Below are 13,928 nucleotides of genomic sequence, written 5' to 3' on the forward strand. Positions count from 1 at the left end.
GCCAAGTTACCTTCTGTAACTTAATCAGATTTAGTCATTTGGAGATTTCAGATGGCAGTCAACCAAGGACTCACTCGATTACTAGAAATGCATTTTCCTGAAGATCTTATTCAGCTACAGGATCACAGCAACACTTCACACTATATTCTTTGGGGCTCCTTGATAAGGAAGTGGGGGAGGAAGAAGGATGGCATCCACAAACAGTTATTTTCTGCTCTGCCTTGAAGTTCTCATGCTGGTGCTCCTGTGAGCTGAAGTTGCATGGCCACGTTCCTTGCCTGAGTGTGGCTGTGGGTAGGGAAGATGCTGCTGTATTTCAAAGGAAAAACTAGTTTCATCCTTCAGTGTATGGCTAAGCCAAAGTCTCCTCCTTCTCAGGGGTAACAGCTAAACAAGGGTGAATATTGTCAAACACATCTAGAAACTTTTGCTGTACTAATCCAAACTGACTGCAGACATCTGTACAAGACCAGTAGGAATAACGTAGCCATCCCTTAGCATACTTTTAAAAGCTTCCAAAAGAGCAGCAGTTTGGGTTGCAGGTTAGAGTTTCTAGATGTGATGATATGGCTGCAGGGCATTTTGTAGTGGTGTTTGCTCTTGAAACTAAGAGTAGAAACAACATTAGCTTTTACTCACAGCTGTGATATTGATTGCTTAAAGCAGTCTGCATTTAGAGCACACATTTAACTGGAAATCAGGGCATGCCCCAGTGTATGAACCAATGATGATTGTCAGCTGGCAGGGCGGTATATGGTCTTAACAACACATAAAAGAAGTCTGCCCTTAGGCCTTATGGTGACAATGCAAGGAATGTTCGTATGTTACCTTGCTGTTCCAACATTTAATGGTAATTCTTTTTCATTACTGTTTGTTGATGGGGGGGCTTCAGGCTTCTTGAAGACTTGTCTTGTGGTTATGCATCATCAAATCAGGTAGATGATAAAATTAAATTTGGTGAAGTCAGACTCCTTTAGGTGAGTTTTTCCTGGGTAACTGTTGAGACTGATTAGGTTTGTGTGAAGAAAAGGATTCACGAACAGTAGTAGGAAGAAAAAAAACTGGCTGGGTGGAATCCTTTGCTCCAGTTTTACACGTGTAGTTTAACGGGCTTTATTGTCAGCTTCTCAGATTCCTTGTATTTTATCAAATCTTATCTTAGCACGTTCCCACTGGCCCTGACCTGATAATGAGAGGGGCTCAACCTCTTACAAAAATGGCATAGAATAGATGATTGGCTTTGGAAAATAATGTCATAGATAATTCCAAGGGTTAGAAGTATTTCTCTCTTCTTATATTCCCATTCGGGTGTCAGTAACCAGTTATGTTCTTCTTGTAGGTGTGTGTTTGTGGGGTTTTTTGTTTACTTGTTTCTTCTTTGCTTTGGTTGAGTTCTTACCTGCAGCTGTGGTACTTCTTTTTCTACCCAAGAGCCTTTGTGTCTTTAACGTGTACAGCTTTCCTTCCAAGCTGGTGGACTCTGATGCAACATCTGTCCACTGCTTATCAACTTCTCAAACTGAGACGAGGAAGCACCAGAAACTGTGATGGATGGCAATGCGTTTCAGTCTCTGCTTGTCATAAGATAGAAGGAACTCATTGTTTCACCTGAGTGTGCAGAGAGCCATCACACATTCTCATTCCAGTTGCTTTAGTCACAGAAGCCAAATTTTAAAATTGCTTTATCTTCATTTGAAAGTTTGCAGGCAGCTTCTTAGTTATCTGACAGCAAAAGGCAGAAGGAGTAGCTTAAGAATAAGTGTGAGTGATTGCTGAAGCAAATACTTTTCTCTAGGTTAAGTTCACTTTTCAGGACTAGTAAACAACAAACGGCTCCCAGTGTCTGCACCACATCATGCCTGTCACTTCTTAATCAGGGCCCAAACGGTCACAGTTGTGACAGCATCATACCGTGCAGTTAATTCTGTTCTAGATACGGGTTCATTTTATTTTCATGGATAACAAATCAGTGAGATTACTAACTTAGCAATCTGTTTAAATGCTGTTGCCTATTCTATATTTTATCTTTTTATATATTTTCACACACAAGTGTTTTACTAGTGATAAAATCAATTGCTTTGCTTTTATATAAACTTAAGTTTGTCCTTCTGTACATTTTAAATAGGAAACGTGAGAAACAGAAATGTTGTGTTTTTCGTTTTTTTAAATGTGCTCTAAGTTTCTATAACTTAGATTTGTATACAGATCTTGCACTACTCTGGCAAATAGTATTATCTCTAAGTAAATGTTCATGGTTTTGCTTTTATTTAGGGTTTTCCCATTCAGCATTTACCTTTGGTATAGAGAGCCATATCAGCCAGTCCAATATAAATGGTGCTCTGGTGCCACCAGCTGCTTTGATTTCCATCATCCAGAAAGGTCTGCAGTATGTAGAGGCAGAAGTCAGTATTAATGAGGTAAGTAAGAATTCCCTACAGGAGCATTACTTCCTTGCTTGGATTAAGTTTGAATGCTCAGTGTTTTTTCTTAACTTTTTTTGTATCCTATTTATTTACTTTTACTTCAGATTCCTCACTGCTGGTGTTCACCACGACTCCAGTGGTGGAACCAGAATGGAGTGGCATAACTGGGTAGGGGTTCTTCCCCGTGCAGCCACACAACACCAGGCATGGTGTTCTGGCTCACTGCTTAAAGGTCCGTTGTCTGTAGAGTTTTTACCCTAATATAATGTTGCAGTAAATCCAGAAAAGTGTAATAAAATAATTATAGAGACGAGTAACCTTTTACTTGTTTTTGTAGACTTTAGATGTGCTGCAACTTTCCTGTGGGTGACATGTTGTTGTGTTGATGTAATGAAAGCCAACGGGAAGATTTCCAAATAGAGGAAAGGTTTCAGTTTGTGGCAGGGAGGATGGAGGTTTATGACAGTTTGCTTTCTTGCCTCCGCTGCCTGATTCATCTTGAGCAGGATCCATTGAATTTAACGTTCAGATGGTTATTCCAGCAGTACAGAAAACTGTGCATCTTCCTGCCTGATAGTGCAGATATTCACTCTTGATTTCCATTCTCATTTATGCCTGAGAGGTTAACAGCCTGTCTGTCTGTGTCACTTGTGTTGGATAAGGAACAATTTTTCACTAATTCTGCTATCTTTCCAGTCTCCCTTACATCTTTTCCTAACGTATTATTTTCATAGTCCCAGTGAGGCAAATCTTTTCGCTTAGGATACCTCGGAAAAATAAACCAAGTGACTGGAATAGAAGAAGGAGACCCTATATTTATCACAAGGAATCCTTCTAGGTCTTAAAAATAGATCCTTACAAAGCCCTAGCACATGTATAAGTGTATTTTTAACTAGGTCGTGTCCATTTCAGGATAAAATTCTTCCTTGTTGTTTGAAAGTATGCCAGGACTGTTTAAAAAAAAAAAGAAAGAAAGAAAGGGAAAAAAAAAAAGGCAGAAAACTGGTGAACTCTGGATAAAGTGTTTATGGAAAGTCTTAGTCAAATGAGATAGAATAACTGCACCAGCCAGTGACCTGACTTGAAATGTTTGCAGCTTTTCAAACAGATCATTAGATTTTGTTGCGGCTGCTCGTGTTTGAAATGGTATTTATAGATAGATACAGATATTTCTTCCTCCAGCAGACAACTTAGCAAACTTGGAGCGTGTAACTTGTAATTCCAGAACCTCTGCCAGAGGGGCCTGCAGTGGCTTTTTTGCATACTTATGGTGGCCACCTCACTTCAGAGTAAAGTTCCAAATCTAACCACAAAAATGCTGAGAAATTAATTCTTTCACCATTTGTAAACTGTTGCTTTTTTATTGTATTACATTAGAACTTTTACTTGTGTTCTTCTCGGAGTTTTTGCCAATGATGCTAATCCGTATTTGGTGTTGTTTTGTGTTTTTTTTTGTGTGCTCTTTCCCTCTGCTGTAATTAGGATGGTACCTTGTTTGATGGTAGGCCGATAGAGTCTCTCTCACTGATAGATGCAGTGATGCCTGATGTGGTACAGACAAGACAGCAGGCCTACAGAGATAAACTTGCACAACAGCAGGCAGCAGCTGCTGCAGCTGCAGCTGCAACAAACCAACAGGGATCAGCAAAAAATGGTGAGAATACTGCAAACGGGGAAGAGAATGGAGCACATACTATAGCAAGTAAGTTGAGACAGAAGTGAACTTAATGTGTGATATCATTTCCTTGTTGTTTATCATATAATGTGTTTGTGTGCCTTAATATTAGCTAGCAGAGAATGAGATAAGTGTGTAAAGATGTTAGTGACCCTTCATCTTGCAGACAGTGTTTGCTTTTAAGTGCGTCACATTTGACTGTCCGTGCTTTGGTGTTAGGAGTTGCAGGAGATATGAACTTAGGAATTCATTCACTCCAAACATACCTTTGATAGTTTCACATCTAGTTCTGCTCCTATCAGCTGAAAATTTTTCACAAAGCCCTGAGTAAAAAGCAGACAGTTCTTTAAACATTGCACCTCCTCAACCTCGAGGCCTGTGCAAGGAGCAGGGACAGGATTCTGCTTGCCCTTTGCTGGTCAAAAGAGTATTTACTGCTTGCAGTGCTGCAGCGAGCACTGCTTTCGGCAGGTGCTGCTAACCCAGGGAGTCAGGGATCTGGGGCTCATTTTGTGCTGGACTGATCCCTTGCCATGCTCAGATGGCAGTTGCCAAGATAAATCCCATGTTCTTCGTCTCCTTTATCAGTACCAGTTTCCATGGTTCATTGTGCAGGATTGTTTGATGCAGCTGCTTGCCAGTTTTGTTTGTGCATCAGTTTATTAAATTTCACAGTTTGACTGGGGAAACAGTTGAGTTTGATTTATCATCACCATCCAAAGGAGCATAGTTTGCAGTCGGTCTGTTACACACAAGTTTGGGTAGGACATTAAAGTGATATTTTAGAAATGAGCTTTCCCAAAGTCTGCTTTTGCTATAGCAGCTCCTGAGGAAAAGGCCACGTGCGAGCTTTGCATTTTACAGCTGGATTTTACTGTTTTATTCGTTATTACGTATGATAAATAAACTTGGAAATAGAATCTTTGGCTTAAATAAGCTCTCCACTTTGATACTTTCGTTTACAAATCTCATAAGAGCATTTGCTCGTTAGCTGTGAACTGGAATGAGTGCACTTATAGATCTCAGCTACTGTAAATGTGGTGTACCAGCAACCCCTGCTGGCTGCACACCGAACTAGACTGGCATCATTTCTCTTGAATGGAAGTGTTTTGTATGGGATGCCAATTGAGAAATACTCGTGTTCTAAATGGCTTTTTCTGTTTTCTCACACGTGCAAACAGGCACAGAAACCCTTAATGTTAAATTAAGCCATAAATGTGAAATAGTTTGTTTAATCACGGTGAATAAATACGGAGCAGGTGAACTGCTCAGCATTTTTTGTATTCGGCATTCGTCCTCGGTGTGAATTTATTTTAATAATAGAAAATGATTGATGGTGGCTGGCAAGAAAACTGTTTTGTCAGTTGAATTACCCCCAGTGCGATTTGCAGAACAAAATGAATTCAGCATCACTTCCACACAAAAAGCTGCACATTGCCACAATTTCGCAGTAATTGCCAACGCAGTTGAAGAAGCTGCGTTATCAGTTTACCGTATCACCAAATGTTATTATATTAATCAAAGCCATTTGGGAAGTGAGGCGTCTGAAGCGTAGATTGAAAACCTGTTTGAGTTCAATTCAGAGAAGAGAGATTGTTTGGAGACTAACCTGTCATAGACATCTTTTTAAAGCAGGAGATGGACTTGTAGCTTGTCATATCAAGCAATGTAGTGCATGAGAAACTTTGAGTTTATTTTTCAGCATGGTATATCAGGCCAAAAATTATTTTGTAGAGTTTCAGAATGAAGTCTTTTTGGATCCTGAGGTTTGCAAGTGCAATTTCTTTCTTGTTTGGTTTTTGTTGTTTTTTAAAACCCCTTTCTGTTCACTGTACTTCATGAATTGGTGCTTGAAAAATAAAGGAACCTAACAGCTGTGTCAGATTTTGGTCGGTGTACACTGAGCTAATTGTGCTCATTCCAAAAGAGTCTTAATTACACAGCAGTTAAAATGCGTAAGTCCAAAATATTGAAGTCTGCCTCCTCTCTACTGTTGTTTCCTGTAATGCAGATAATCACACAGATATGATGGAAGTAGATGGCGATGTTGAAATCCCTCCTAACAAAGCAGTGGTGCTGCGTGGCCATGAATCTGAAGTATTCATCTGTGCCTGGAATCCCGTTAGTGACCTTTTGGCCTCAGGGTATGTGCATTAACCACAATTTTACAGGACATTGATGGTCATTGGTGTACTTTTTGTTTGTTTATGGGAGCAAGTTGAAAGAATAGCAGTCTCTACACTCTCTGTTTCAAATATCACAACATTCACTGCTTAGAAAGGAAAGTGCTTTGAAATGAAGTGAACTGAGAGAAAGGGGTTACATCCTCCTAACTGCTTTGCAGATCTGGAGATTCAACAGCACGGATATGGAACCTCAGTGAGAACAGCACAAGCGGCTCTACGCAGCTGGTACTTCGACACTGTATACGAGAAGGAGGGCAGGACGTACCAAGCAACAAAGATGTGACATCCCTAGATTGGAACGTGAGTAGAAATGACTGCACAAACACTACACTGGGAAAACCATGCCTGTAATTTTACATAGTCAAAGTCTTAACTGTGCATCTTCCCTTACCGCTCCAGAGGCATATCTCATTTTGAGTTGCCTTGTGATTATACTTTGGGTACTTCTTTTTGATAGTTGTCATCTGTGTAATAAACGTCATCAATTTTACACAGATGTCTTCCACTTGAACTTTGCGTTCTGCTCCTTAGCCTTGAATTGTGCAGTAAAATTAAATAAATAACCTTTTTGCTGGCAGAGTGAAGGTACACTTCTAGCAACTGGGTCTTACGATGGCTTTGCAAGGATATGGACTAAAGATGGTAAGCGATATATTTCATAATTTTCAGTATATTTCCTGTATTGTGGCTCACAACACAGCTTTTTATTTTTTTAATGTATTTATATCAATATAAATTTTCAGGTAATCTTGCCAGCACCTTAGGGCAACATAAAGGTCCTATATTTGCGTTAAAATGGAACAAGAAAGGAAACTTCATTTTAAGTGCAGGAGTGGACAAGGTGAGATAATCTTTGGTAAAATTAAAATTCTTTACTTTGCTGTTATAATCTAATTGTAAACATAGCAACAAAGCCATAGAAGTAAATAACTAAATTTAAACTTAAGGCACGGGATGTAAATATGTACTTGCAAAGAACTTGTGCTAGCTGTGTTTCATTGTGTTTTATAATAGCCTATTGAAATACTCAAACTCATTAGATTTTAATGCCCCTGGATCTCTTCCCAATTAGGTTAGCCTAAGCTGGAAAGTGAGTGCATTGAACCTTGATCCTTTGTAAAAGCAAATAATCTAAAATTTACTGAGTGACCTGATGCAAAGCCTCAGAAAAAAACATACTGGAGGAACAGATCAGCGCTGACTTGGATATCAGTCAAGCCTGAGCATGATTTAAAGGTTTAAGCTAGAGCATAGGGAAAGTCAATATATCTGACTGGGGAGGTGCCAGCAGTGTAATGCCATGAAGCCCATCGTTTGACTGTGTTTGATTTCGTGCCTCGGAACAAACGTAAAAGCTCATGAGGTCTTTAAGCTGAGAATTGTTGTTAGCGCAAGAGTTTTTATGAATGGTAGGAAGGATGCAGTAGTGATGAAGAATAGACCTAAAGCGAGTTCAAAGAGTTGTAGATGTTGTTTAGTTCTTCCTGTTTTAACTGATTCCGATTGCAGAAGTAAAACCACAGTTCTGCAACACTTAAAGCTGGCAGTGCCATGCTAGGGTAGCAGTAAAACCCTGAGAGTTTTTCCTCTCTTTATTACATGGCTTTTCTTTCCTAAATTGACTTAACCTGCTTTGCTTTAGTGTCCAGCTTTCTAAGCTCTTGTGCTGACACAAAGGAAGGAAAAGAGTAAATATTTCAAAGCATGGAAAGGATGGATTTCCTTCTTTGGCAGCTTGGATGGCTTATGCCAGTTTTAACATCTTTGTGGAACTTCAGCTTTAATTTGCAGAAAAACGTGCTGTAGGAGATACAGCCTCATTGTTTCAGTCAATAAAATTCATTTGCAAAGGAACTGAAATTACAATTTGAGAAATATTCTTTGTTAGTGGAAAGATCAACTCAACCTTTTGTTTTGTTTTTTTGTAAATAATTTGTGATCTGTTCAAATTTGCTTTAAATTCAGAGTTTTTGTTGATGAAAATTTGCATTGCTAAGGTAGATCAGGAACACAAGCATGTAATGCAGTGATTAAAATCATACTGATGTTGTCATGAAGATCTCTTCCATGAGAAAGACAGCAGGGTGCAGAGGACAGCTCAGATCAAAGTTACACCCATACTTAAAAATGAAGGAATCTAAAAGACTCGATTTCTGAGGCAGTGTTTGAGTGTTTGTATAAAGGATTCCACAGGGGCAGACAAGTATTTGGAATTACAATTTGAATATACGTGTACTTGAAATTGAATTAGGTGTGCAGTGTGCATTAGGAGAATATAAATAGAACTGAGGAGATGCATTTGATTAATTAAAAAAAAAACAACAAACCAACAAAACCAGAACTCCCCCCTTTTTTCCCCATCCAGACTCCAATACGTTACTATAAACACCATTTTAGTGTTAGAGCATGTTAAGGTTCTCTTGTGTTGTCTGTACTCTACCAGTAGTTCCTTTAGCACTAGGGAAAGCACTTGAAATATCACGCCATGTGAAGATGTGGGCAATGGGGAGTAGGCTTGGTAATTTGGTACGTGTGAATGGCATCAGCTGTGGGGAGCAAGCAGTTGGTGCAAGTGTGTTTATTAATCTATCTGTTTAATACAGACCACAATTATTTGGGATGCCCACACTGGTGAAGCCAAGCAGCAGTTTCCATTTCATTCTGGTGAGTGCTGATTTTGCTCATTCACAATTACTGTCTGGAAAACCTGCAGATGTGTCATTTATTTGAAAAATAACATGCTTGAAGTTTATGGAGTCCATTCACACCTTTTTGGACTCTTACAGGCAGTCTTCAAATACTGACTCCCATATTTGTAGTTTCATGTAGTTTTAAAACATTATAACTCACAACTTTATTGCAGTTGCATGGAAGATCATAAGAGATGGTCCATTATCAACTCGCTGTAGTGCAGGGGCAGACATAATGTGGTGGGCTGCACGAGATTTATATATATCAGCTAAGGACTGCATTTGTCATTGTCCTGCTACAGTAATCCCATCTCCACATCCTGTTGTTCCTTACTTCCTGCTGTGCTGTCCTCAATTTGTTTGGCCACAAAGCAGTTAAAGGTCCTGTTTGCTGACTAGCTGGGATGAGAGAGTGAGCCACCTCCTGGGAGGGCAGACAAATGGCTCTGCAGGGTGTGTGCTGAGAAGGCTCACCAGGATCAGCTGGAAAACAGCAGAGGGGGGATGATGTACAAATCGTCAAAGGGCCTTGAAGAAATGTCTCATTTCCACATTTTAATTTACTTGCCCAGTGTTTTTGGTGGCATGACAGCAATCAAAAATATCAGTTCTTGATTTACTCTTGGCAATTTTGTGTGCTCTTGGCCATAAATAACTCATCCTGGCCAAACTGAAAATGAGGACCGTGATTAAGCCTCAAGTTACCATACCCTAAAATGCTGAAATTAAAATAAATGAATAGAGTAAATCACAATCCTTTCACCGGCTGACATCAGTGAGCACAAACATGCGCTGTAAGCTGTGAGAATCTGTGACTTGAGAATCTGGCTCTTGAGATTTACTTTAAGGTGACTTAATGATACTTTGCTTTCTTGTTGGCTCTGTTCTGTATAGCTTTCATTTCAGATATATCCCATGTTTTAGTGACTATGACGTTTTATACCATATTTTTGGTAAGACTATTCAGCTGCCTTTCTCATTGTTTTAAGTGTTTGATCATCTTTAGAACTTCTGTAAAATTAATAGCTGCTTCCTGTTGGCATCTATTTGAAGGTGGAGAACGGTAAATTTGTAAATCAAATTTCTGCAGGATATGTATCACAGTGTTAAATATTTTGTTCTTTTAGCACCAGCATTAGATGTTGACTGGCAGAGCAACAACACATTTGCCTCTTGCAGCACAGACATGTGCATTCATGTCTGTAAACTAGGACAAGATAGGCCCATCAAAACCTTCCAGGGTCACACAGTAAGTACTGGAAAATAACAAATTTTATGACGTTTTTATTAATGATGGGCTGATGGGTTGGGCAGGGATTGTCACTAACCTTGCCAGTATACACAGCTTGCGTAAGAGTTGGTCTTTGGCAACAGGCATTAGATATGTACCCAGGTAGATGTAGTTGAGATCATATGTAAGTTCAGTCTCTCTGATGAGAACAAAACTTGCTCTTGTATGCAGCTATTTTTACCAGGATGGCTTTAGAAGAAGAAACAGATTAATTTGATTTTCCTATGTATCATGCTGTGTTAAGGTCATGTATGGAATGAAAATTAAACGTTAAAATAGTGGTAATTATGCAAATAACTTGCAACTGCGACTTCATCTTTTGTATGCTGTCATTTGTAATGGAAGTGAAAATTCTAATCTATTCTCACTGCTCAATTTTAGAATGAAGTAAACGCAATCAAATGGGATCCAACTGGTAATCTTCTGGCATCCTGTTCAGACGATATGACTCTAAAGGTAATTGGAGTGATGGCTGTTGTCTTTGTAGGACTTTGGAAAACACACCATTAGTTTGAGCGATGGAGCCATATCGCTGCTGGTTCCGTGTCGTCTTAATGTTTGTTCTTTTTTGATGGAACAAGATTAGGCAATCCCAGCAATCCCTTTGCTAATCAGAGCCAAGCTTTGGTCCAGAGAGCTTGTTACAGGCTGCCACCTCGAGACTTGGAGCATGATGTATTAGGTGCTTTTAGCTGTTTACAAAATTAAGTCATTAATCATTAAGCTGTCACATTTGTTGGTTGCTTTTGGTTAAAAGGGATAGTTGGAATGCATGTAATGTCCTAACACGTACAAGAATCTGTGCCTAGATCCTTTCATGGTTTCTTCTGTTTTTCCATGCTTTCTAGTTAAAACCTTTAGCACGTTATTTCTTGTAAGACTGTGTGTGTGCCTTTGTTTTTTTCACTTCAGCCAGACTCTTTCTACAGTTTTAATTGTACCAGCATGTTTCTCCTGGATAATTCTTGTATAACCATTATAACTCTTAATAGAATAAGTTTATTGTTTTTGTTGTAGGATATCATGGCTGAGTTGGAGCCCTGTGGAGCTCCTCCTCTGTGCAAAATATTGCACAAGCACCTGGCAATGCCAGTCACAATAAGCCAAGAAAATGTCATCATGGCTTTTGCACTACGCTTCTATTGCTTTGCATGAGAACAGCACATTTTCCTACTAACTCTGTTTCACTCAATCTGTGTAGCAAGAAGGAAGTTCGTTTAAAAATAGGACTGTGATATTTTGTCAACTCAGACATGAACATACACATATTGCTCTTCTCATTTCAGCATCTGTTATCTTCTATACATTTTTCAAGTGACACATAGTTAGCACATGTAGATTGGTTTCTGTAGACAATATCTTGATTGCTTATTATGCCATCAGGTACTTAGTGCCCTCCTTTATTGAGTTCTGAAATAATTTTTACAGTAATTACTTTGGAAACACAGCAGTCACAGAAAATGCTTTGTGAGTAGCTTAAAAGTCAGGCTGCAGAAATAAAGGTACAAAAAGTATCTTAATGCAATATTGTGCTGAATGTCTTTTTTTTGTCTTCTATTTTATCACAGATCTGGAGTATGAAGCAAGACAGTTGTGTCCATGACTTACAAGCACACAACAAAGAAATTTATACTATCAAATGGAGTCCTACGGGACCAGGAACAAATAATCCAAATGCCAATCTTATGTTAGCAAGGTACTTCTTAATCCTGTTTTAGAGGTTTTGTGTTTTATTTTAAGAAATAGAGCACTATGTTTACTTTGCTTTTTCACTTATTTATATGTGCAAAATGTTTCAAATGATGTAGGATGCTTAATCAGTTGTATTAAAAACAAAATTGTGCAAAACTGAGAAGTAATTAATCTCTTTTTTTTTTCTCCCTTGACAGTGCATCTTTTGATTCTACTGTTCGGTTATGGGATGTAGACAGAGGAATCTGTATTCATACTCTGACAAAACATCAAGAACCTGTGTACAGTGTAGCTTTCAGTCCTGATGGCAGGTACCTGGCCAGCGGCTCCTTTGATAAATGCGTACACATCTGGAACACACAGGTATTGCTCTTTTGTCTGCTTAGGAAGTTTTCTCAGTCTTTTCCATCAGTGCTTTTCCAACCTTAATTTCACCATCTTTTTTTGGACACAGAGAACTTTGTCCTTACTAACGTGATGATTTACCTTCTCCTTGTCCCAAGGTTTCTTCTGTTAATGGATGTATGTTAAATTTTTCTTTCTGTGTGAAATGTACCTGCAGGTGGTGAAGGCGCCCCAAAAGAGCCCAAAACCACACCCGAGACACATTCAGCAGTCTCTGCAGTAGCTTGTTGCATCCAAAAACTGTTACCTCTGACATATAAACTCCTGATAAATTAGCTCTGCTGTGAAAAAAATGTTAAGTGAACGTAGGCGTACAAGCCTGATACTTGATAGCTATTTCATTGAATGTCACTGGAAAGCAAAAGAATGTAAAGTGAGAGAAGATGGTGACAGATATTTTTGCAAAACTTTCTGAGAAAGAGCACTATTACTTTGCTTTTCTGTCAGAGGAGAGCTGATGGAAGATGAAAGTGTAAAATCTGCGTTGTTAGGCAAGGTGTGATCTGGTTACCAGGAATTGGATGTATTATAATTTGATCAAGGCCAACTGTGGTTTCACCTTTCAAACAGAGAAAATTAAGATGCTGTAATTGTTTGTCAAATCCTTTCACACAGTTCTTAGATGGTTGTGATTCACGGACTATTTCCCCCTGAGAATTTCAGCTGTTAAAAACATGAGGGAAGTTTTACATGCAGTAGAAATGTACTTGATCCCATGTATTTTGTTATATTAATTACATGTTTTGTCCCTTTTTAGACAGGTGCCCTAGTTCACAGTTATAGGGGAACAGGAGGGATTTTTGAGGTTTGCTGGAATGCAGCAGGAGACAAAGTTGGAGCAAGTGCTTCAGATGGTTCAGTAAGTGTAGCTTGACTTGTTTAACACTCTGACATGTTTTGACTAACAGTGGAGATGGTATTTCCTTGTGTACCTGATGTTTAAATACATGCAGCTTTCACGTATATGTTTTTCATATAAGGTTTATACAATTTGGAAGTAGGATGTCTTGATTCCAGCTTGATATGTTACTGTTCTAAACCCACCAGAGTCAGAAGATGCGTTTAATTTAAATTCCCTGTCCTTTCTGGTGCTTAATTTGGAAAATCTGTTCAGGGTGGCTGGTTGTTTTTCATATCATTTTTATCATGTGATTGCAGAAACTACCGTGAAAAGAACAAAAATCTCAAGGCATATCCTGACTGGAAGTTAATTGCCATTCCACTCAAGGTTGCTCTTACATACAGGCAACGTAACCTTTCCAGTCTTCTAGTTAATTTGACTCAGGAGGCTAATTGTACTTGCAACAGATGTGTTTGTGGTTTTCATTTAATTTTGATTCTTCTAAGGTGTGTCCTTGCTATGATTTGTTGGTAAAAGACCACCCTCATCTCCTCTGTTTTGAATACATTTTTAGCTGGCGATAGCTAAGCAAACAGGAGCGCTTTGGAACCACTCGATGACTAAAAGCAGATCTTGTCTGTGGTTGGTTTACTGTGTCTGACAGAACTAGGAGCACTGCTTAGTGAAGGCTTTAGAAAATTGAACTGTGTGTTTATACAATGTTA

General features: G+C 38.9%; 1 protein-coding gene across 19 annotated transcripts in view; it reads left to right on the forward strand.

Annotated features, from left to right (window-relative positions):
- TBL1XR1 (TBL1X/Y related 1) overlaps positions 1 to 13,928 on the forward strand; it is a 375,211-nt gene that overhangs the window by 357,809 nt on the left and 3,474 nt on the right. For all 19 annotated transcript variants that reach the window (XM_015871583.2, XM_085513249.1, XM_085513250.1 and 16 more), the window contains 12 exons: positions 2,272 to 2,417; positions 3,906 to 4,125; positions 6,110 to 6,242; positions 6,443 to 6,584; positions 6,863 to 6,926; positions 7,028 to 7,125; positions 8,888 to 8,948; positions 10,102 to 10,223; positions 10,647 to 10,721; positions 11,834 to 11,961; positions 12,155 to 12,320; positions 13,120 to 13,221. In XM_015871583.2, the coding sequence (XP_015727069.1) occupies positions 2,272 to 2,417; positions 3,906 to 4,125; positions 6,110 to 6,242; positions 6,443 to 6,584; positions 6,863 to 6,926; positions 7,028 to 7,125; positions 8,888 to 8,948; positions 10,102 to 10,223; positions 10,647 to 10,721; positions 11,834 to 11,961; positions 12,155 to 12,320; positions 13,120 to 13,221 (1,457 nt within the window). The remainder of the gene's footprint in view (positions 1 to 2,271; positions 2,418 to 3,905; positions 4,126 to 6,109; positions 6,243 to 6,442; positions 6,585 to 6,862; positions 6,927 to 7,027; positions 7,126 to 8,887; positions 8,949 to 10,101; positions 10,224 to 10,646; positions 10,722 to 11,833; positions 11,962 to 12,154; positions 12,321 to 13,119; positions 13,222 to 13,928) is intronic.

Source organism: Coturnix japonica, chromosome 12 (assembly GCF_054131305.1).
Source record: "Coturnix japonica strain WE chromosome 12, WE-NBRP24, whole genome shotgun sequence".
Lineage (NCBI taxonomy): Eukaryota > Metazoa > Chordata > Aves > Galliformes > Phasianidae > Coturnix > Coturnix japonica.